At 32.6% G+C, this 25,933-nt stretch overlaps 1 protein-coding gene across 8 annotated transcripts in view; it reads left to right on the top strand.

Moving 5' to 3' along the window:
- The window catches only part of LOC145260741 (protein spinster homolog 1-like), a 147,780-nt gene that overhangs the window by 23,853 nt on the left and 97,994 nt on the right, over positions 1 to 25,933 (top strand). For 6 of the 8 annotated variants that reach the window (XM_080119110.1, XM_080119105.1, XM_080119341.1 and 3 more), the window contains exon 2: positions 25,258 to 25,460. In XM_080119110.1, coding sequence (XP_079975236.1) covers positions 25,258 to 25,460 — 203 coding nt within the window. Of the gene's footprint in view, positions 1 to 23,559; positions 23,693 to 24,973; positions 25,101 to 25,257; positions 25,461 to 25,933 lie in introns of those variants that run through there. The other 2 variants (XM_080119432.1, XM_080119502.1) reach the window with 2 other exon arrangements.

The raw sequence follows: 25,933 nt of genomic DNA, 5'->3' as shown, positions 1-25,933 counted from the left end.
GTACTAATCTTGACATTTTGGGCTATTTGGCGAATAGTAATGCGCCGATCTTCCAAAATAGCAGCCTCAACTTGACGGACAGATGCCTCATCAATGGCAGAAGGGGGGGGGGCGACAAGGTCTGGGAGCTGTTTCCACAGACTTCCGGCCATGTTTGAATTCACAATGCCAGCGTTTTAAAAGGTCATATGATGGGGCATTATCACCATAAGTTTCTTTCATTTCATAAAGTCTCCTGTGGTGTGTGTCCTTTCAAATACAAAAACTGGATCACTGCTCGACATTCAACAGACTCCATTTCACACTTGACTCAGTTCAAACACCTGTAAAACAGAAACCACAATTAGTTCTGAGCTGTAATTTTCCACATAACCCATAGAGATATAAATCATTGCACGTGCAAAATTTCAGCTAGATCAGACAACTGGAAATGGGTCAGGGGCATTACTTATTGCACGCCCCTCGTATAGTAATGATTTTGAATTTAGAAAAAAATATATAAATAGGGCTTAGGTGCCATCAGCTAGAATCTAGTTCTGAGCTGTAATTTGCCACATAACCTGTAGAGATATAAATCAATGCACATGCAAATTTTCAGCTAGATCAGACAACTGGAAGTGGGTCAGGGGCATTACTTATTGCACACCCCTCGTAAGAATACTCCCAGGTACATAAAGATATATAAATATGGCTTAGGTGCCATCAGCTAGAATCTAAACCCAAACCTATAGCTTCCAGTATTATTCATTACCATCTATGCATATACGCATATAAAAACTTAAAAAAAATAACCTTGAAGGTATATTTGCATGTGTAGAAGTAACATGTTTAGTCAACTTACGCTGCCTAGTTCCAATTTTTCTTTCAATTTTAACCCCTTGGCAGTTACTTTTATCGGTTAAAAACCAAATAAATTTGTTCTCTATATATAAAGTTTCAAGTCTGTTAACTAAAAATTGACGGTAGTTTGGTAGAGACTGTTCCACACACACAGACAAGGTAACTTATATAGATACAGACATGTTAAATAGCATAGGTGCAGTGTTTTTTTTTGTGTTTTTTAATAGGATTTTATACTTAAAATTTATTCATTATATTTTTTAAATCAATTATTCAATTAAATTGTTTTTGTTTATTAAAAAATATATTGCTTTATTTATATTTACACACACAATGTATATGATCAGATAATTTTAATGGAGATAAGTAATTTTTATCTTTAGACTTTAAAACTTCTTGATGCTTCTAATTGTTGTTCAACTTTTCTTTGAAATATTCACTGTGTTTACGTGTTTGAAGTTGTCTCCTTTTTAATCATAAACCTCGAAATAGAAGTCAGCTTATCTTCGACTGTCCTCCATAATTAAGATCCTGAGATATATACTTGAAGTTTTATATATATATATATATATATATATATATATATATATATATATATATCTATATATACATTACTTCACTCGTGTTAATTTTCGTTAACAAACATAACCAACCCAGTTTCACATTTGATAAAACGATAAACAGTAAACATGTTAGCGTTGGCCAACAAAAATGATTTCTTAAAAAAAAATAACACTGTAAATAAATTTGCACAAGTGTCCATTCATTCTAAACTCTTTAATTAAAATTTAACTCCCCTCTCCTCTTTATTAGCCTGATGCCACCAGATCAGATTGTTTGAAGAGATGTAGGGTCTTCTCATCACGTCATTTCATCACATGACTGTTAATCACTAGACATTTAATCACATCTTTTTTTCATTACTTGGGGGATTTCCGAAAGCGCTTGAGGGAGATTATTTTTTCATTACATTATATTTGTCTATTTTTTTTTAAATCCTTCAAGATGATTCTTCATAATTTGTATATCCAATTTTGCAAGCTATTGTCCTCATCTTTATAGTTTTTTTTTTTTTTTTACATCGGAGTCACCACTTATCAAGGCCCAGAGGCCACTCGAGGATAAGGGTTATTGAGTGTACAGTAATCGTTAGTAGAAATTTGTTAAATTGGATTATTTAAGAGGACAGTTCATCAAAAATTTGTTTGTGTTGGACTTGAAGACAACCAAATTGTAGTCAGCTGGAAAACAAACGGAAGAGAGTTCCACGGGCGTGCAGTTATAAGAAAGAAGCTTTGCTCATGGAATCTACGTTTTGGTTTAGACACAGATAAAGAGTTGGAGAAATTGACAGTGGTTTCAGCTAGACGAGTGTTTTTGATGAAAGTTTGGTGAGGGTGGACCATAGATTGGAGGTCAGATGAGCACTTGCTATGGAAATAACAAAGCAGAGACAGGCTCGCGTCTTCTCTGCAACCTCTTTCCCACACAAGAGAAGCTGCCCAGATGTGGCAACAGTACTCCATCATTGGATGTACTTGGCTCTTATATAGATAGAGAATTGCATCAGCAGTGAGACATCTACTCGAGCGGTAGAAGGATCCCACCATTTTTCCAGCTACCTTGGCAACAGATTTGATGTACATGTTCCATTTCAGATCAGGAGTAAAGGTCAAGCCCAGAAGCTTGTCGAAACATGGAGCCTCAAGACGAGAGCCATTCATTTTAATTGATGACAAATAGGGATCAAAGCGTTGATTATGTAAAGATAGCTTGGATTTAAATGCATTAAAAGTAAGCAGCCACTCCTTTCCCCATTGTACTACCTGCTCAAGATCAGAGGAGAGAGAATCAGAAAGAACTTGGTCATTTATTACCTTTAATGTGTTGCCATAGATGGTAGTGTCGTCAGCATAAATGTCTACAAATGATTTAAGGATGTGTTTTGGGAGATTATTGATGTAAATCAAGAAGAGTGTTGGGCCTAGAATGACCCCCCCCCCCCCGAGGGACTCCAGCATTAATACTGAGAGCTTCTGATTTCTGCCCATCAACCACTACTCTCATGAACCTATCAGCGAGAAATGATTTTATAATTGAGAAGAGATTTCCAGCTACACCATAGCTTGAAATCTTGTGAAGTAGGCATTTATGCCATACCCTATCAAAGGTCTTTGATATGTCAAGAGCAATTGCCCTAGAAAGGAAGCCTTTGTTAAAAGATTTACTAATGCTATGAGATATAACCATTAGCACATCCACTGTAGATCTAGCAGAACGGATAATGCATGTAAGAAAGTTATTTCTGCTGAGGTGGTTGACTACTTTATTTGACACAGATTCAAGCAACTTACTCATGATGCACAGGAGACTTATTGGTTTGTACTGAGAGAAAGATGGCCGATCACCTGAATTCTTAAATACAGGGCATACTGATGAGGTTTTCTAGGGTGTTGGGAAGCAATTCTCCTTAAGACAACACTTAAACAGCTTTGTAAGTATGGGAGCTAGTTCTGGTTGAAACACTATAATTGGAATGCTGTGAGGGCCAGTTGCTTTACTGGAATCAAGGTTTTTGATTAGCTATGCACAGATATTTGTATGTCCCATAGCGTGTTTTCTGTTACAGGAGGAAATATTGGAGGAAAGGGGGGTTTTGGTCGCATAAGGTAAAATTACCTGCATAGTTCTTGGAAAAGAGTTTTGCTTTGTCTAATGCTAACGAGATTACCTCATGTCCATTGATGATGGTTGGGATAGAACACACACTTCTGTTGTTTATACAACAAACTCTTTGCAGAAGTTTGTTCAGATTTTAAAATGAAAAATAAATTAAAATGTTTATTGTTACTTTTAAAAAAAGTGGCTCATATTTACTTTAAACAAACAGATAGCCTCTCCTTGCATGATTGGTGGGGGTGGGAGGATACAGTTTTACTCTATTCAAGCCAGACTTTTTTTTTGGGTGTCATTGTGTAGTAAGGGCTGGTTGTGTCTGTCCGTGTTTGGAGGAAGGGCTGGTTGTCTGTCCATGTTTGAAGGGCTGGTTGTGACATATCAATGAATTAGCTGCTAAAAAGATGTCATAAAAAGACCGAAGGCAAAAGGATGGGAGTCAAATGGTTGGCAGCAAAGAGAACAAGACGAATGTAGAAAGTTGTGCACATGCTGGCAATTACTTTTTCTAATTAGATTACTGTTATCTTGTTGAATTTTCAAAGTCATGCCCAAATAGTACTTATGCTGACAAATTAAACTTTACTTTCTAACTAACCAATTTCTGTTTATTGTTATACCATTTTATTGGCAGTATAACATAGTTAGCTACAATTATTTTTTTTAAATGACTTAATCCAAATGCGTGCTAATATAAAACATTTTTAAATAATTGCTTAAAAATAAAAAACTCAACAATGGGGGTGACTCATTTTTAATTAAAGAATATAATAAAAGTTATCTTTTTTTTAAATTTAAAAATGTGAAAACAAAAATATATGCTACTGAAATAGTTATTGGGTGATTTGTCAGATGAAATGCTTTTCCTAAGTTTGAGAATTCAACTAACTTGTCTTTATGTAGAAGATAATTATTTGCTGATGGAAACAAAAAAATCTTTTCAGCAACAAAAATTAAACTTTTCTTTTTTTATTGGAAATAAAATTGTTGCAACATGATTTTTCACTATAAAAATTAGATTTTATAAACTTTAAACAATAACATGGTCTGTAGGGATAAATGTTTAGTTTCTTTTAATAAACACCATCAAGAATAGAGTAAATAGCACTAAAAATTCTAACTTATCCAAAAAACAACAAAAAAAAAATCATCATGATAGATCATTTTTTTTTTCTTTTTAATAACTATTAAAAAAAAAAAACTGTCAAACTACACATATTCTGTAATGGGAGAGGGGTGGTCTAAATCGTTTTAAAAATAATTGTGACCAAGTATGTTATTGCCAATAACATGGTACAAAAAAGTTTTTAAATGTCTCAAACTTTCAAAATCATTTGTTAAATAAAACAATAAAAAATAAAGAAAAAGTTAAACATCCCAGGCAACGCCAGGCGAGTCAGGTAAGCTAATTATGTAATAAATTTAATGTATTTGAACTTTAAGCTTTCTAACAAAATTTTCCTGATTTGTGTCAGATATAAGCATTAACTATCATTAGGAATGTGTTCCAGATATAAGCATTTCCAACCTGTTCCAAATACAATTGTTTTATAACTTGTCAGTTTATTTGTAGCATTTTTTCATCTGCCAATTAGTTCCTATTTACTTTCTTTCACAACAAGGGCAGTGTTAGACCACATCCCTCTGTAATAATATTATTATGAATGCCACGGACGTTTTTTAAGGTAGAGAAAAAAAAAAAAAAAAAAAAAAAAAAAAGACATTCTGGATTGAAACAAAAATAAAATTCAGCCAATGAAGGATATTTTTTTTTTTGCCTTTTGATTGAAATAAAAAAAAAATTCAACTAGTGAAGGATTTTTTATTTTTGTTTTGTTTTTGTCCTTGATCAGTGAAGGATTTTTTATTTTTGTTTTTTTTTTGTTCTTGATCAGTGAAGGATTTTTCCTTCACTGGTCAACGACCCAAAAAGACGAAGCATAGAATCAGAACAAATACTACACTTTGCTCATAACTATTCCTTATGTTTAAAAATTCTACTTCCCTACTTGTAGAAGAGACACTGATATTCATGAGTGTCTTAATGTTTCAATGGATGTATATCCCACCTGATATTTAGACTATCTTTTGCAACTCGTATGTAATATACAGTTTTGATAACAAAGCTGCAACAAGCAGCTACTGGCTGCCATATACTTATAGTTTGCAGATATATTTAGCCTGTCCATCTAGTATAGTATGTCAACTAATGAATGCTTTTTTTTTTTTTTTAAATTAGGATTACCAACACCACCTGCCCCCATAAATGCATGTTTAAAGATGGTGGTTCATCAGCATATTTTACTAATCCGCATAATAATTGTTATTCTTGTGGATTATTTGTAAACGAATGGAAAAATCTTTGTGTATATCAGCTTCAGATTAAAGATGTAAACTACTTAACTATTTCATATTAGACTGTTGTCTTGAATTGCTGTTATTATTATTACAATGAGAGGAAAACTAAGATGCATATTGATACACTTGTAATGTGAAGGCAAAATATAAAAAAATTAGTACTAGATTACTAATTTATATATTGTTGTGTTGTTGCCAATTAAAAATTAAATACATCTTTTTTATCTATTTTGGATGAGTAAACTTGGAGATAAAATTAGCTCTCTAATTAACATTTTTCTTTTGAAAAGTGTTATAAAATAGTTTCACTTTAAAACTGATTTCTGATGGCTTTAAATATTCCAAACTAGTGTTTTCACCTGCTTCTCTATTCATCTTTGTACAACTTAATCAGAATTCACTATTTTGAAAATATGAACTGTACCTGCCCGGCTATGCGTTGCTATGGCTCTGTCTGGTTAACGCAAGTATTAGATTGATTTGTATTGCACAGATACGCTGACATGCTACTCACACACACACAGATTTATTTAGCATATAAAAAAGTAATTTTAGTCAATCATAAAGATTTAAAACATTTAGTAACATGTACAATTTATTGTAGAAAAGATTTATTTAGCATATAAAAAATAATTTTAGTCAATTGTACTATTAAAAAAAGATTTAGCATAAAAAATTATTGGCTTATAAACATGTGGATGTGTCGCAAAACATTTAGTAACAACATCAACGATTTATATAAACAAAAAAGATTTAGCATGGTAGCATAAGTGTATAAGAACAATTGACATCTACGATATATTAAATGTAAAATTAAAAGAATTTTTGGCTTATAAACATGTCTCAATGTGTTGCTAAACATTTTTTATTAATTAAATCTACAATCTCTGTGATTGGTCTGGTCTCCTGTAGAGAGTGACACCATTTTGGAGAATTTTTAAAGTGTTCGTTTATGTAGGCAATACATTCATTCAAGAATAAAAGAATGTCAAATGTCAAACAATCGGATTAGGTGAACTATGGCTGGAGAGACATTTTTTATTTGTCGGAAAAGGGAAAGCTAATGGTATGTCTGTGTTTATGATAAAGTTATGAAAGGTGAAACCCCATATCTCTCGAAAGTGCAGAATTCTTCCTGATTATGACTGGGAGCGGTAGGATTTCACATTTAGTGGGGAAAAATAGGAACTACTTCCTCTAAAGATGGTTGCAAATGTGATGGTGTTGCTCCTAGGATGTAATGTAGGATTTTATTATAGCGACTAAATGTGTCTAAAATGGGGTTCTAAAGTTACATAAGATAGTGAATACTAGTTTAGATATAATAAATTTGTATGTAGCATATATTGTTGCAAACCTATGGTACTTTGATCCAGAGGGGAATTTCTGCAATCAAAATATTATATAGAAAATTAGCTGACTTTGTCTGCTCGTTATCATTTTACAATTCCTATTTACTACTTGAAATCATCGAAACGAAACCAGTAAAGCGCCCATACTTACAAAACTGTTTAAACGTTGTCTTAAGGAGAATAGTTTCCCATCTCTCTGGAAAATTTCATCAGTATGCCCTGTATTTAAGAATTCAGGTGATCGCTCATCCCCCTCTCAGTACAGGCCAATAAGTCTCCTGTGCGTCATGAGTAAGTTGCTGGAATCTGTATTAAATACAGAAGTAATCAACCATCTCAACAAAAATAACCTTCTTAGTGACACTCAATATGGTTTCCGTTCTGCTAGATCTACAGCAGATGTGCTTACAGTTATATCTCATAGGATTAGCAAATCTCTCGACGGAGGCAACCTTTCTAGAGCAATTGCTCTTGACATATCTAAGGCCTTTGATAGGGTATGGCATAAAGGTTTACTTCATAAGATCTCTAGCTATGGTATTGCTGGAAATGTCTTCTCAATTATTAAATCATTTCTTTCTGATAGGTTCATAAGAGTAGTAGTTGAGGGGCAAAAATCAGAAGCTCACAGTATTAATGCCGGTGTCCCTCAGAGGTCTTTTCCTGATCTACATTAATGATCTTCCAAATCACATCCTTACATCATTTGTAGACATCTATGCTGACGACACTACCATTTATGGTAGCACATCTAAGACACTAAACGACCAAGTTCTCTCCAATTCTCTCTCCTCTGATCTTGAGCACGTAGTACAATGGGGTAAAGAATGGCTGGTTACTTTTAATGCATCTAAAACCAAGCTTCTCTCTTTACATCATCAACATTCTGATCCACATCTGACATCAATTGAAATGAATGGCTCTCGTCTTCAGGAGGCCTCAAGTTTTGACAAACTTCTTGGCTTGACCATTACTCCTGATCTTAAATGGAACACGTACATCAAATCTGTTGCCAAGGCCGCTGGAAAAATGGTGGGATCTTTCTATCGATCCGGTAGATATCTCACTGCTGATGCTATTCTCTATCTATATAAGAGCCAGGTACGTCCAAGGATGGAATACTGTTGCCATATCTGGGCAGGAGCTGCTAGAAAGGACTTGTCCTGCCTTGATAGAGTTCAAAATAGACTTCGTAGCCTCGTAGGAGATGTCCTTTTCTCTTCCTTACAACCTTTATCTCACAGAAGAGATGTTGCGAGTTTGTCTCTGATGTATCGTTATTTTCATGGAAAGTGTTCAACTGAGCTTCAATCTATGGTCCCCCCTCGCCAAACTTTCACAAGAAACACTCGTCTAGCTGTAAACACTATCAATAATTCCCCCCACTCTTTATCTGTGCCTAAACCTAAACGTAGATTCCATGAACAAAGCTTTTTTCTTAGAACTGCACGCCTGTGGAATTGTCTTCCGTTTTCCTGCTTTCCGGCTGACTACAATATGGTTGTCTTCAAGTCTAACGTAAATAAGCTCTTGATGAGCCGTTCCATATAAGTTATCAACTTTACCAAATTTTCATTACTAATGATTACTATAGTGTCCAATTTCTACTGTACACTCTTTAACCCTTATCCTTGAGTGGCCTCTTGGCCTTGATAATGTGGTGATGCCTATGTAAAAAAAAAAAAAAAAAAAAAGCCTTTTTTTTTTTTTTTTTTTAATGTTATTTAGCTCCTGTAGATAACTGTTAATCATCTTCCAAATTTCCACTGCTATTTATTGCTGCACTCATACTTTTCCCAGAATGAAGGAAATACATTTTGATCTTGAATTTACCTTAGCAATTCCGTTCTATCAATGCTTATGACATTTGCACTTTGCCTTTTCTTTTAGGGATAATTGATTTTTTTTTTTTTTTTTTTTTTCTTCATGAGAAATCAACTTTTTGGGGGAATATTTAATGTTGAAGAAAACCTATTGTAAACAATTCATTGCATACAATTTATTGAATATAAGTTACTATTTTAATAATAGGTGGGATAGGGAGATTGTGGGTTTATGTTACTTATGTCATCATTTAGTTCCAAAAAATCATTTAATCATTAATATTTCAATACAAAATCATACCATTGTCTTCATTCATACATGCATGTTGCTCCTCCAAGAACTGGGGTCATTTCATTACTTGTAATAAAAGATTGTTAGTATTTTTGTACATTAATTATCATTTGATTGATTTACAAACAGGATCTTGGAAGATGAATGATTTAATTGCTATGATGCCCAATAGGCTGCAAAGTCATAAGGGGAGAAAGAGACACTTGTATTACTTTTAAGCACATAGTTTAAATTATTTCCTTACCAGACCATTTTCAAAGTCTTCCCGGCCTGATTGCTTCCTCTGAATATATTAGAATGGCACCCACCATTTTCTCGAAGATATGTCTGCACTTATATTTGATTTTATATTACCAACCTCCTTTTTTTTATCAGTTTTTAAAACTCTTTATTTTTATGAAAATATGTAAGGAGCTAAAAAATGAGTGTTATTGTAAAGACAGGAGATGCACATTGACCTTAATCTGCAAAAGACCAAGGCTATAGAAAGTAGAAAAACGGTCAACAGGAAGAGAGGTCTGCAAGTCTACAGTTAATATATTATATATAGTAAAAAGATTGATTTTATTTAACAGTGGGTGTCCGAAGAATTTTTTTTTCTTTCAAGAGTTTCCATACTCGTCATGTTGAAGTCTTTATTAACACAACAAAAAAATGAGTTGTCAAAAGAATTTCGGACACCCAAATCTATTAAGTGATATCTCTTCTAGTTAATTTCCAAATTTCATGACGAAATTCTTAAGAGAAACGCGGTACGACCATTACAAATCAGGGGAAGTCATTACAAAATTTTATCAAAAACGCTGTTTTATGTTAACATTTTTATCACTTTATTTGCTTACATGTGAAAGTATATTCATTTTCGAACAAAACGGTATTTTTAGGGGTAAGATGCTTTGGTTTTTAAAATATGACGATTTTAGCAGAATCCCCTTGAAATCCGTAATTATCCAAAGCATTTAACGTCTGTGTGTATTGCTACAGGAACACACAAAAATAATTCAATTAAAAAATGGTAAAAGTTATGCAATCATTCACAATAAGAATGTACGGATGCACGGCTGGGGGGGGGGACAGCACTCGCTACCTCCGTCTAACTACCTGATATCATTTTTAAACAGCCTTTTGACTTTTTGGCTTCCATAAAACACATTCTTAGACGACTTCGTTTGTTTTTATTTGTGCAAAGCCAGAATTTCTTACTTTTTGGGACTAATTAAGCTTTCTTTTTTTTTTTCTTTTGTACAAACAAGGTGCTTTTTTATTTAATGGAATATCTTAGGACTTTACTAATTATCTTTGAAATAAACTCGGAAAACTAATACTTACCTTTCAATGGATTTTCCAATGAATTTATTTAACTTCAAAATAGATACAATTTTCAAATATATTTTATGTTTATTTTTTTTTTTTTTTTTCACACCCTTATAATTAAAATATATAAAAATACGTAAACTTTTTTTTTTTTTTATCAATTCATTTTTTTTATTTTTATTTTCGTCTCTCAATTGAGGCATTTTGCGTTTCCATATCTCAATTGAGAGACGTGGGTACTAGCTTCCGGTATCTTTGAAAGTTAGGCTCTTACTTTATGCACAATTACCCTTTATTTATTTATTTATTTATTTATTTATTTATTTTTTACATGGAGGAAAGCTAGCACAAAATTGTAAATATTTATTCAGAGAGGTGACAATGAAACAAATGAGGACCGAGAGAATAAGAAAGAAAGGAAATAAAAAGTGAGGGTGTGTGAAGAAAGCGACTCTGCTTTTTTCATGAATGTTATGGAAAGAGAAAGGGGGTTGGTTATTTTACATGCCTGTTGCGGAGGAAGGATGCAAGTTTACACATGAAAAAGTTAACTTACTCGAAAATGAAAACAAAAGAAAAAATGTGAATCTCTATTTTATTGAGCCGTTGGCGATATTAAATAGAATTGATATTAATCCTATTGCTTGAGGAAACCCTGCTTTTTCTGATCGTATAAAAAGCAGGTTTTGTAAAATTAAATTTCTGTCGAATTTTATTCACTGAATTTTTCAACTTTAATTTTATTTTATGAAATTTGACTTAAAAATTTTATACTCCACACTCCAAATTAAAAAAAAATATCTTTTTTTTTTTTTTTTTTTTTTTTAAATGGAATGATCTTTAAAGTGGATTAAGTATGAAGACGTTAAAACAGGACCAAAAGTTTGTTGTTGGAAAAAGAAAAGCGTAACTAAACATATTTGTCATTAAAATAGTTTTATAAATTCAAATCAACCTGCAAATTAACCATAAAACTAATCATCGTTCTAGAAAAAAAAAAAATGATATCATTAGAAAGATTAAAGTTTATTCATATACTAATGTCATGACCGAGATAACCCAAGTTAAATTTTATGGAAATTTTAGATTTAAAATTTTTTATTTTTTTAACCCCTTTTTGCAGCATAAACAGGCCAGTTTGGCATACCTAATGAAACAGCAAATTGGTGAAGACCACTAAACTAACAAGTCAAACTAGTTAGGCTAAAGGAAGTAAGAAATAGATCAAACCATTCTAAAGAACATGTCATAATAATATGTATATGAAAAGACTGAGACTAGCAACATCATGATAACAAGGATGCAAAGAAAGGTCAGGCCAACCAACTTAAATACGCTTCTAAACCTCAAGAACTCTCAAATGTGACAATAATCCATACAAGGTCTGATAGATCTGTCGATATAGAGAATATCATGTATGCAAGAAATGGTTAAACGTTTCGACTCCTTGTGACCTCTTGTCGAAAATGTTTCCAGTTTACAACATAATTCTAAATCTACCTAAGCAATTATATTTTAGCTAATCTAATATATAAAACTCCTTATGCCTGTGTGTCTGACAGTCGCAGATTGGCGCAAGGTGTATCAAATGATTGCATTTTTTGTGGACTGTACTTTTCTATATAAAAGTGACCTTTGTCTGTCTGTTTGTATGAGAAATGGATTTGACCAAACTGCTGTCAATTTTTGATCCACAGATTTGAAGAACAAGTTCGATTTGTAAAAATAGCTGCTTAAGGATCAAAATTAAAAAAAAAAAAAATTTTGAACTTGGCAAGTGTAAGTTGACTTTAAATTCTTTTGTAAGCATGCACAAATATACAGTCTGTTCATTTTTAACTATTTCCTATCCATCTGACGATGGCTTAAATGGTTACAACTAAGGATGGAGCGTTAAATGTTTTGGTTTCGATTCCAGCTGATAGCACCCAAGTCTTTTTTTTTTTTTTTTTTTTTACTTGTGAAATCATTACTATATATTGGGTACAATATAATAATCCAAACAGAATTGGCTTTGTAATAATAAATATGAAATCAGCATAAATTAAAATGTATTTAAGCGTACTTTACAACCGGGCAATGCCATGCACCCTGCTAGTGTATGTATGTATATATGTATTTGCAAAGATATGCACTAAATATTTAACACTTGTGCCTTTTTTTAAGTGCAGTAGTGCATAAATGACCAGAATAGATGCGATATGATTTGAACTCTTCATAGTCGATTCCTTAGTCTGCAACTGTCTCTATGTACCATACTAAAAAAGTTTAAGTTCAGTTTGAATCCCAGGGAGAAACATCACTCCGGTCTTTTAGATATGATAAATTGAGAGTTAATACTCTTAAAGAAAAACGAAAATGAATATCACTATTTATATAAAGTTAGTTATGTGCATATGTTTATATATTTCTATTTACAGGATTCACTCCTAAACTATTTAACAAATTGAGTTTTGAAATATGATTACTAGGCATAAGGGTGGGTAATGTGAGCTATGTTTAGTTATGTAACGAGGGGGGACAGACAGAGAGGAATGAAAATTTAGATACCTTTGATTTTTATTAAATTGTTATTCAACTTCAATTTAAAGGGCTGGTGCTACCAGATCAGGCTGCCTATTGGCTTCCTGAGACGAAACGCACCTACATCGATTTCTGTTTTTGTTTTCTATTCTCTTTTGTAAAACTTAATTATGTTCTACAAAAACAAAATAAAAACAACAGCCCCCTCCCCTTCCCCCCTCCTTTTTTCCTTCTCTACTTCCTGGTTGACCCTGTCGGCAGGGCATTAGAATACGCCGACTGCCCCCCTGCAGAGGGTAAAAGTCCCTCAACGGGGCTACCTGTTGGCCGTGGGTGGCAACCCGTGATGCCTAGGAAAAGGATCCTGGTGGCTGAGCAACCGATGCCTAGGGAAAATAAAGGTACCTGTAGCAACACTCTACTTTGGCCTTGTACTAGGCTAGACGGGCGGTTGGAGAGGCCCGATCCAACCAATCGGCTAGTCATGTCAAGCCCTAACACTTGCACTGAAAATGTCAATTATAACATCTAAATAAAATTAAAAAAAAAAAAAAAACAACTTAATCCAAAGATAATACATTTCATTACTACAAACATAGACAAACCAGTTAAGTGTTAGAAGGCGATGGCAAGGGCCAATCAATTGATGAGACAAAAACCACACAACTGCTCCCTAACGAACGTTTCTATCAAACTGGGAAAGAAGAAACTAAAGGAGGAAACAGGAAACGATGGAACAAACTCAATCAATTGAGTATATCTCTTTTGTATCCCTGGGATGAAAGGGCGAATGGGTTTCCCCCCTAACATCTCCCAATTTCGGGCTCCGAGGAGGGTGGGGAGCAAGAGAGATGAAAATCTAAACAAACTTCTATGGATATAATAAACCCAAACAAAAAACCCAGAAATCAAAAAAATACTACAAAATCGAAAAGAACCCACTCTGACGTAACCAGCTCAGACAGTGAACAAGAATATAACTATGAAATAATTGATAAAGAAAAATATCCAAGATTCATAGTAATTGAAACCTTGGAAGGAAAAAAGATCAGCGATCTATCTCCATTCCTAATTGAAAAAATTCTGTCTCAAAACAGCAACCCAAAAACAGCAAAAAAAATGAAAAATGGCAATCTACTTGTCACAGTCGACAACTATAAAGACGCAAAAAACATCTTAGAGATGGAAAAATTCCATATCTATAAATGCAAAAGTTATGCTCATGAAAGACTAAACACATCAAAAGGTGTTATAAAAAGCCATGAATTAAGCTTGGCTACAGCAGAAGAAATAGAAAATGCCCTAAGAAAACAGGGAGTAATCGATCACGTCCGAATAAACATAAAAAGGAATGGTCAAACCATACCTACAAAAACCTACATACTAACTTTCAATACACCAAAAATTCCCAAAGAAATAAAAATCGGATACACAATAGAAAAAGTAGAACAATATATACCAGCCCCTCTGAGATGTTATAAGTGTCATAAATATGGACATAGCAGAGAAGCATGCAAAGGACAGAAAGTATGTGGAAAATGTGGCTTAAAAGAACCTAACCATACTGAAAGTGAATGCCCAAACGAAACAAAATGCCCAAATTGCCAAGAAAAACACCCAGCATACTCTAAAATATGCAAAATCTACACAAAAGAAAAAGAAATAGCCGAAATAAAATACAAACAAAACGTGCCCTTTCCTGAAGCAAGGAAAATAGCAAGCTCTCGAGAAAAAATAAACACTTACGCAGACATTACAAAAACTTCAAACCAAACAACCCAAAACCAAGACCTACTTAAACTAATCTCCGAACTCAAAAATTTAATTGAAACTTTAAAAACTAACCAAAACGAAAACAAGAAACAAATATCAGTATCTTCTAAAACTCAGTCAAATGATCTAAAACAAGTCCCAAAGAACAAAAAAGAACCTGAACAGCAAAAACCACAAATAAACCGTGAAAGATCCAAATCACGAACAAGGACAAAAGCAGAAGATAAAAACACAATATCTGGAAAGATGGAAACAGAACGGGAAAACACAAATCCTCTTTCCAAAAACCAAAGTAAACAAAAAACAGAGACAATACTAATCGAAAATGAAAACAAATTTGAATTGATTGAAATCGAGAGTCACAGGAAAAAATCTAGCTCCAAAAACAGAACTGATCAGGAAGAGAAAATGGAGACTGAGGAACCAAGCAGTTCAAGTAAACACAAAACAAAAACCACTCAAAACACAACAAACCAATAGAATAATAGATATAAAAACCTAAACAAAAACCAAACAGAAAAAAAAAGGAAAAAAATTAATAAACAAACGAACTTACTTATGGAAATGAATAAAAACATCATACAGTGGAACTGTAGAGGCATAAAACCAAATTACGAAGAAATCAAACATATAATAGCACAATATGACCCCAGCATAATCGGCCTACAGGAAACTCTTCTAAAAGAAACGGACACCATCAACTTCAAAGGATACCACATCTACAATCAAACAAACAGATCACAAGCAGATAATCGACCCACAGGTGGCACTTCAATTATAATAAAAAAACAGATACCACATATAAAATTACAACTCCAAACAAACCTTCAAACAATAGCAATTAAAGTTACACTTCACCGACCAATAACCATTTGTTCAATATACATTCCACCTAAACATAAACTAAACAAAACCGAAATTGAAGATCTTATAACACAACTCCCCATACCTTTTATATTAATGGGGGACTTCAACGCCCATAACAAAATGTGGGGAAGTGAGAATATTAATCAAAATGGGAAAACCATTGAATCATTACTGGAATCACCTGAAGTAACTATATTCAACGACAAAACACACACATACCTTCACCCAGGCACAGGAACAACATCAGCTATCGACCTAACACTATGCTCCCCCACAATATTTATGGACTTCCAATGGGAGGTACATAACGACCAGTGTGGCAGCGATCACTTCCCAATTTTTCTCAAAACCCAAGAACCTACAACAGAAGAATCAAAACCAAAATGGCAAATTAATAAAGCTAACTGGACTGAATTTAGCAAACTTTGCACAAATCTAATTAATCAAGAAATAGTTAACAAACCAGATCCTATGTTAGCTTTCACCAATACACTAAACGAAATAGCAACCAAGACAATCCCAAAATCTTCCACCAAACCACACCCAAAATCAACGCCATGGTTCACAATAGAATGTAAGCAAGCAATAACCAACAGGAAAAAAATGCTAAAAAACTTCAAACTACATCCTACAAAACCCAACCTTCAAAAATACCTACAAGCACGAGCAAAAGCACGCTATATTATAAAAAAAAGCAAAAAAGAAACCTGGCAAAACTATATTTCCAAATTGAACAACAACACGCCATCAAAAAAAACATGGGAAATAATAAGAAAAATAACTGGAAAAAAACTTGGAACACCAATAAATAATATAAATACACCAAATGGTAGACAAACTATAGACAAAAAAGAAATAGCAAACATAATCGCAAATGAATTCAGCCAAAACTCATCATCCAACCACTACTCCCCCAAATTCCAAAAATACAAAAACAACGCAGAAAAAGAAAAACTCAATTTCACATCCAATAACAAAGAATACTATAACACCTCTTTCACTATAACAGAACTAAAAAATGCAATTCATAAAAGTAAAGATACAGCTACTGGTCCAGACGACATCCACTATCAATTTCTAAAACACATGCCAGACACATCTCTCAACATTCTCTTACAGATAATTAACAAAATATGGTGGACTAACAATTTTCCAAAACACTGGCTCGACTCCAATATCATCCCAATTCCTAAAGCAGGAAAAGATCACTCCAACCCTACCAATTATCGTCCTATCGCCTTAACAAGCTGTATATGCAAAACAACAGAAAGGATGGTCAATACAAGACTAATGTGGCATTTAGAAAAATGTAACCTCATTTCTACACACCAAAGCGGATTTAGACAAAATCAAGGTACTAATGACCAACTTATTCGGCTAGAAACATATATTCGTAACGGTCTAATAAGAAACCACCACGTGGTCTCAATCTTTTTTGATATCGAAAAGGCGTATGACACCACGTGGAGATATGGAATCTTGAAAGATATTCATAATATGGGAATCAGAGGAAACCTAGCAAAATTTATCCAAGAATTCCTATCCCACAGAACATTTAAAGTATGCTTAGGAAATACAACATCAGATCAACACACACAAGAAACAGGGGTACCACAGGGTAGCGTACTTTCTGCCACCCTTTTTCTAATTAAAATCAACAGTATAATCGAAAATGTTAACATGGGATTCGAAAAAACACTATTTGTTGATGACTTTTCAATAACTTACTCATCACCAAATATGCCAACTATTGAAAGACAAATGCAACATTGCCTTAACAAAATAGACCTTTGGGTTAACCAAAATGGATTTAAAATGTCCAAAAGCAAAACCACATGTATCCACTTTTGTAGGAAACGAAAATACCACCTTGACCCACAGCTCAAACTAGATGGACAACCAATACCAGTAGTACAACACACCAAATTTCTAGGGATCATTTTAGACAACAAACTAAACTTCAAGGAGCACATTAACAAATTAAAACAAAAATGCTTAAAAGCAATAAATATCTTAAAAATAGTATCAAAACTAGATTGGGGAGCAGATCAAGCTACAATGCTCAAAATATATCGCTCACATATCAGATCCAAACTAGATTATGGTTGTGCCATATACAGCTCTACTTACAAATCCTACAAAAACAAACTACTAACAATACAGAATCAAAGTTTAAGACTCAGCCTGGGAGCCTACCGAACTTCTCCAATGGAAAGCCTTCATGTAGAAGCCCAAGAACTACCCCTGCACTTAAGATGGAAAAAACTAGCGTTACAATACGCAACAAAACTACAAACCAACCCCGAAAACCCAACATACAAAACTACCTTCAACTTACAATGTACAAACTCTTATTCAAGGAAACCAAAAAGTATACCCTCCTTTGGACACAGAATTAAAGAAATAATACATCAAATCAATGAAAACCCCGACAATATAATTACTCAGAAAACAAACGACAGACCCCCATGGACATTACACAACCCAGAAACCGACATAACACTTACTACTTACAAGAAAAACATTACAAATAATATAACAAACAGAAGCAACTTTGGAGAACTAAGAGAAAAATATGCAGAATACATAGAAATATACACCGATGGGTCTAAAACTATAAACGGAACAAGCGCAGCATGCACAGATGGACAAAATCAATATCAAATAAGACTGCCCAACGAGGCTTCAATATATACAGCCGAACTGCAGGCCATCAAAATAGCTCTCAAACACATCAAAGACATCAACGAACAAAAAGCCATAATATATACAGACTCCCTATCCTGTATCATGGCCCTTGAAGTAAAATCTAAACATCCTTTTATCACAGAAATTATACAAGAATACAATGAAATAACCGAAAAAAACAATAAAAAAATTATAATAGCCTGGATACCAAGTCATGTCGGCATTCCAGGAAATGAAAAAGCAGACAAACTGGCTAAAGAAGCCACAAACCACCAAATGGAAAAAATTAAAATACCACACACAGACCTAAAAAGAAAAATCAACGAATATATAGAAAACATGTGGCAAGAGGAATGGAACAAATGCACTACAAACAAATTGCATGAACATCAACCAATAATTAAAAACGAAAAACAAAAAATTTTTAAAGGAAGAAGAGAAGAAATTGTACTAAACCGAATAAGAATCGGACATACAAAATTAACTCATTCCTACCTAATCAAAGCGGAGGAAACACCAAATTGCACACTCTGCAACCAACAACTAACAATTAAACATCTACTGACAGAATGTAGAAAACACAAACACACTCAGAAGAAATATTTTAAAACAACAAACATTAGAAAAGTGTTCCAGGAAGTGGAACCCCAACAAATCATAAACTATTTAAAAGAAACAAATGTATTCAAACTCCTATAAAGCAAACAAGTAAAATTCAGTTTAGAAAAACAAATCTCTTACAACTAAAACAATTTTTCAGAAAACCTAAAACATCTTGCTTCAAAAGATAAACTTTTTCAAGAAACTTAAAAATTTTTTACAAGAAACTGAAAATCTATTATACCAACAAAACTTTTTTGGCATTAAATGACTCTTAGAGGTTGAAATGCCGTTAAACAAATACACTCACTCACTCACTCAATTTAAAGGGTATTAAGGGAAATATGGTCACAACCTTCCATTTATTCAAATATTTACATTAAATTTTATCCATATTCAATTAAGACACCAATTAAGCAAGATTCTAACTTTACAGTTTAGATCTCTTAAGCCATTTTCTAGAATCAAAATCATGTTAAGTTTGAGGAAGTAACCTTGATGGGTAGAATGTTCTGTGCCACTTAGACATTAAGAGTTGCTATTCACGTACTTGAGGTAAAGTACATAAACTGTGACTCATTTTATGGATGAGCCTTGCACTTGAGCGACTAGTTTGCCAAAACTTGACTTTTGAGATCTTATTGTTGCCTGAGAGGTTGACAGTATAAATGACATTATTTCTTGAGTAAAATTTACAAATAAAATTGAGTTAATAAACTTTGGAGAAATTGTGATATGGTTCTGGTTACAGACACACATACTTTTCAATGTATATATATATAAAGCTGAACGTCTGTGTGTGTGTGTGTCTGGTCATGAATAGGCTCCTATATGGTTGACTATTATAGAAAACTGATCACATATAATGATAGATGTATCGAGACACAAGAATGGATATGTTTGATCTGGCATAATGATGACTCATTAAAATTGTGGGGTCTGCTTACGCGCCTGGTCCACAAAGTATGGAAATAAAAAAAAATTTTTAAAACGTTTATAAGTGTTTTTGATATAGATATACATAAGAATACTTTGATAAGTATGTTTTAACTTAAATAGGGATGGTATAATAAAATTGTGGAGTCTGCATTCGCACCTGGCCTCCATAGAATGGAAATAGGCACAAACTTTAAAGACTTTTCATATCTATCTGTATACTTTGATAATTATATTTCAGTTTGAAGAAATATAGTATAATAAAATTATGGGGTGTTCGTTTGCGCCTGACCTCCATAGAATGGAAATATGTCACAAAGTTTAACAAGGTTTTTTAATATAGATCCACAGAATATTGTGATAAGTGTTTCAGTGTGAACAGGTATGGTATAATAAATTATGGGGTTTATCTATTTTATTTTTACTTTCATCATATTTTGCTTTGGTTTTGATACCCCCAAATTCGAAGCTATCTCTTTACAACCTTTCCTTTTCATAACCTATCATACTTTCATGAATCAGTCTATTTTCTGTAGGCTGTTTTTGAACCCAGTCAATGACGGGTACTTTTGCTAGTGTGTGTGTGTGTATATATATATATATATATATCTTGTTTTAACAAAATCAAGACATCAAAGAATGGATTGATAGCAACAAATAGTGTATTTCATCGTTTTGGCCATGATCAAAGTGTAGTATCTGTTCTTCAGATGCGGCACTTCTATTTCTTGTTCTCTGTTAGTGGAGGAGAAATCCTTCACGACTGAGACAATTTTTATTTTTGTACCTTTTCTCCACATTAAAAAACGACCCTGGTGTCTAACTCTGTCCCGTGGGGAGGCATTGTAAATAGGTACAATTGTTTCAAGACAAATTCAAACCCTATATCGTTTGAAAATTTAACAGCCTCTCATCAGACATTGTGAAAAAAAAAAAACACTTTTACAATGAACAATATGGAATCCATTTCCTTTTTAAGGAAAACTATGAGTAAAAATTTTACCTACATCTCTTCCAATGTTTTGTTTGCTGTTTCAGGTTTTTTTGTTTTTTTTTCTGTTTTCAGTCTGATGAGAGACTGTTCTTGTGAAAATTTTCGAACGATACAGGGTTTGAATTTCTCCGAATGGTCTTGAAACAATTGTAACAAACGATGAAATACACTTTTTGTTGCTATCAATCCATTCTTTGATGTCTTGATTTTGTTAGAACAATACATGAATGCTCAATTACCAAAGGTGGTAATTTTGAAGCTTACAATTTAAGTCATCTCATTCTGACTTCAACTTTATTATGTGAACGGTTACTGAATTATCAATTATGTAAACTCAATAAAATCCGGAATACTATAAATAAGATATATATAATCTTTTCTCAACCTAAAGAAACTATATGTCCACTAAAGTATATGGAACCATTGTGATGGTCAAATTTATAAGGAGGCATGCTGAGTGGTGAGTTGGATTACAAGATATTTATTCACATTTCATTTAAATTTCTGCATGTAGGTATAGCCGGCAGTACAGGGAAGGAATTATGAAGGCAAATGATCCAAGAAAATTGCTATTAGAGTAGAAAATTTCTGGCATCTAGGGATCTCTACAGTGTAGGAGTTGGATTTTGCAACTAGTCAGATTGGTCAGATGTATTTATGTTGAGGGTACGAGTATAGTAAGTTAATCTGAGCACGTTCTATGAAGGTATTTGTAAAGTAAGGACAGGGATGTGGCAGTGAGGCTAAGGTTTGACAGTGCACGACCTATTAGGTTTGAAATTCTTTTTTGCACCCTGTCTAACAGGGAGAGGTTAATGATTGGTGCATCACATCAGCACAGATTTCTAATTCTGTAAATAACAACTCATTAAAAAAAAAAAATTTAACAAGTTCTAACATTTTTCTTGTTCAATGTATTTTCTGAAAAGTGTGATTGGCCTAATGGATACTGTCATGGACTATGGAATCAGCTATGACAAGTTAAAATCTTATTGGATCTGCCTTATTCAATTGCACCTTAAATATAGACACACAATATACCCACTCCATACAAAGTATGAATCAAATTTATCCTCCAAAAATCGAAAGAAATTCCCAAAAATAAATACGCACGATTCAAAAAAAAAAAAAAAGTCTGAGATATATATAAAGAAAGTGAAAGAAAACGCTTTCAAGGAACAATTATTGAATAAAAGCACCGTTTACGCAGGGTCCACGTTCCCCATGAAGTATCCATTTATTTATAAAATAAAACACAAGAAAAAATGTTAACTAAAATTTAATGTACTCTTTATTTTTACTTCATGTCAAAACTTAAATTAAAACTGATTTGTTAATGAATTTTTAAGAGGAATTTGTGTTCATTATGTCTTGATAAACAGAATTTCCCATTTCATATCCCATTTTAGTCATAAATTATTTACAGTTGAAATGTTATAAAACAGTTTAAGTTTTAAATATATTTCAAAGAAATAAATTATGCTCGGTGAATTCATCGATCATTTTGGTTCACTAAAAAAATTTAAAAAAACTTGTGAAAAACGCTTCTAACTTTAAAATATTTGAAAATACTCAATGAAAAGTTTTATTTATTATTAAAAGAATGGACTGTTATAATTTGTTAAATTAAAATTATCCAAATGAATGTGCAATTATATAATTATCCAAATGAAGAATTGTTCTTTCTCTTTAGAAAAAAAAAATAGGTTTAAATTATCACAAGGGGCAACAAAAAATATTTTTTATGGTTATTAGTGTGATCACGTGGTTGAACACAAGAAACTTTAGGCACAATATACCTACATGATGATCTGGTTAATGACGTCACGCTGTCATGATCATTGGCCTGTACTTACTCTCGGTGGTCTCTGCACCCCAGCCTCCCATCTACCTAATGCAAATTTTTCCACTGGTGCTCGATTAACTATGAACATGTGATTCTGAACAATAAGTTTTTGATGATTGTTCTTTATATTTGGCTTTTCTGTCATATGACATTAAATATTAATGATCATTTCAAAATTTGGAAGTCATAAACTGTTTTTTTTTTTTTTTAAGTTGGCTTTCATGTCATTTGTTTGTTTATCTAAATAGAGAAGAAAAAAAAAACTAAATTATGTAAAACATTTGAATCTATTTAAATGATGCATGATTCTGATGAGTATCATCAGAAATTACAATAGAATTTTTAAAAAGTTTTTCTTTTAAGTAATCCTAAAAAGTATAATTATAAATCCTAAATGAATAAATAGTTTACACTAATCATAATCAGTACTTCATAAATCATAGCAATATAAGAGCATGCTAATTGAGTTGTTTATATCCATTAAGACTAAATTTAACACCTCACTCCATTGCCACTATCATCCGCTGCCCCATGCCTCCCATCCAAAATTAAATTATAAATAAGAGCAAAAATAGAGGGAGATTTTACTCTCCACTTCCTCTAAAAAAAAAAAAAAAAAGGCTTTCCTTGTGTCAACGGGACTCTCCAATGGCGAATCTCCCCCCCCCCCCAAGATTTTTTTAAATTCGATAACGAGGCCAGCTAAAATGAACAAGACAGCAGCCATCTTGGTTGGAAATTTAAAAGCTGTAAACAGTTAATATTTGAGATGAAATGAAAACCATACTTAAAACACCAAAAAAGATGCAGGTAGATTGCAAAATAACTTTTATTGGCTATGATAACATTTGTTATATATATATTTTTTTTTTTACCACTTTTTTGAATCGCTGTGGATTAAAACAACTTGTAGACAAAATTCAACATTATTCATTAACATAGTCTCCTTTTAGTGTTACTCATTGTGTCTTCTCTAGTGATTTAATGCCTTTTTTCTCCCATCAAAAAGCATTGCTTTATCAACACGGATTCATATTTTTCTATTACTTTGAAAATTTGCAACACTTAATTCACTTCACTTAAATAACTGTAATTTGTAAGCTAATAATCTGATTGGGCTTAAATCTTGACCCATATGATTTTAAGATTAGTCAATTATATAAAGGACAAATGTCTATGTCCAGCTAAAAGTAAAAAAATACACAACTAGCACCTGCAATTTTTTTTTTTTTTATCAGTGTAATCCTGAAGGTATGTGTAAAATTTAAAAATAAAAAATTATTTGAGTGTCAAATATATCATTTAATGTTATCAAGACATACAGGCATCTTTTAATGTTATATCAAAGGAAGTAAGTTATTTTTCTTGCGCTGTATGTGTTTGTTTCCAGAGAGAGAGGAATAGACTGGGCAAAGAAGAAAGAAAGTAGTTATGTTACAATTTTGACCAGGGTAGTGCCAGGTAGCCCTGCTAGTACTTTATAAAAGTCACGTGCAATTTTTATTAGTGACATCAGCTATGTGTCGAACTTGAAACTTAAGTGATGTAGTAGTCCTTTTTCACATAAAAATATTTCTAGTGACTTTTTATATTGTAAAACGCTTATGTAAATCTAATTTTTTTAACAAGTCACCAAATGAGTGAGTTTTAAAGGCTGTCTTAAATTTAATGATGGTGGATATAGATTAAATTTGGACAGTATATGGGAAAACATGGGAGGAAGTGATAAAAATAAACTGGACAAAAAGATAGTTAAATAACTGGCAGGGGATAGGTTAGTTTACAAGTCAATTTCTGAAAGCTATGCTATGCATATCAGTAATGGACGTTAAACTGAACATGATGATAACAATTGCAAAATTATTTAAATAATCCTGTCATTCTATTGGCTTATTGTAGTGTTGGAATGATTAATTGGAAAAATCAGCTGTTTTAGATCTCTGGATCAGAAAAATTTGTGCCTATTTTCTAATACTTAAATTTTTTTCTTTTTTAAACTTAATTTATCATTGCTAGTATCAATGATAAATATATATTTTAAACTATCAGTAAAATTAAAATCTATATATCACCTCCCTCCACAAGTATATTTTTATATTTGCCAAGATATATGCATATATTACATGGGTTTTTACATTAATCCAAAATTAAGAATAAAAACTATAGCTGTATATTTAAAGATTTAAAAACACTGAATCGAGACGATGGAACAAAATCGGTAATTGTATCAAAATCGGAAAATATTAGAATTATTTCATCACTAATTTGTAAATAAACTATTTTTGAAAAAAAAAAAAAGAAAACTTAATCCGAGAATATAAGATTGCACTTAAATTGTATGTCTGTCTGATCTATTGAAAACTTTTTCTTTGCAGGTATCTTAAAAGATGTAAAAGAGTATTATTCTTTGAATAATAAAGAATCTGGTCTCCTTCAAACGGTTTTCATTCTTAGTTACATGGCATTCTCACCAATCTTTGGTTACCTAGGGGATAGATTCAACCGGAAGTATCTGATGTCTGTAGGAATCCTATTCTGGTCCTGTGTCACATTAGCTGGTTCTTATGTCAAAAGAGATGTAAGTAAGACTTTTTTTTTTCTTTTTAATTTAAGTTTTTTAAAATATTTTATCAGTGAAATTTCTCCCACTGATTTGTTTCAGGCTTTTTCAAAACTCTTATATGGTAGGCTTGTTAAAAATGTACAAAAGTTATAGCATATTGGCTTATAAATATTTTATCAGGCCTCTTTGGACAAATTAAACTTTAGTTGATCCTTGACAACGGTTTTCGTTTACTAACCAAATTAAAAAATTACTAACCAAACTTGTGTAATGTTATTTCACTCTGATATTATGGATCAAACAATTCCAGATGAAGTTTTGTTATATTTTCTAATTCTCTAAGATAATGCAGAGGAAATTCAGAAATTTCAGGAACAATTACATTCAATGGTACCATTACCTGGCAAATATCACTCAGAATAATTCAGTCAAAAATTGAAAGTTTTGAAGATCTAATCAGTTTCAATATTAGTTACCAAGCTTGAAAC

Source organism: Euprymna scolopes, chromosome 1 (assembly GCF_053919585.1).
Source record: "Euprymna scolopes isolate OS-2025 chromosome 1, ASM5391958v1, whole genome shotgun sequence".
Lineage (NCBI taxonomy): Eukaryota > Metazoa > Mollusca > Cephalopoda > Sepiida > Sepiolidae > Euprymna > Euprymna scolopes.
Note: the sequence above shows the minus strand (reverse complement) of the source record. Positions and strands in the feature narration are given on the sequence as shown.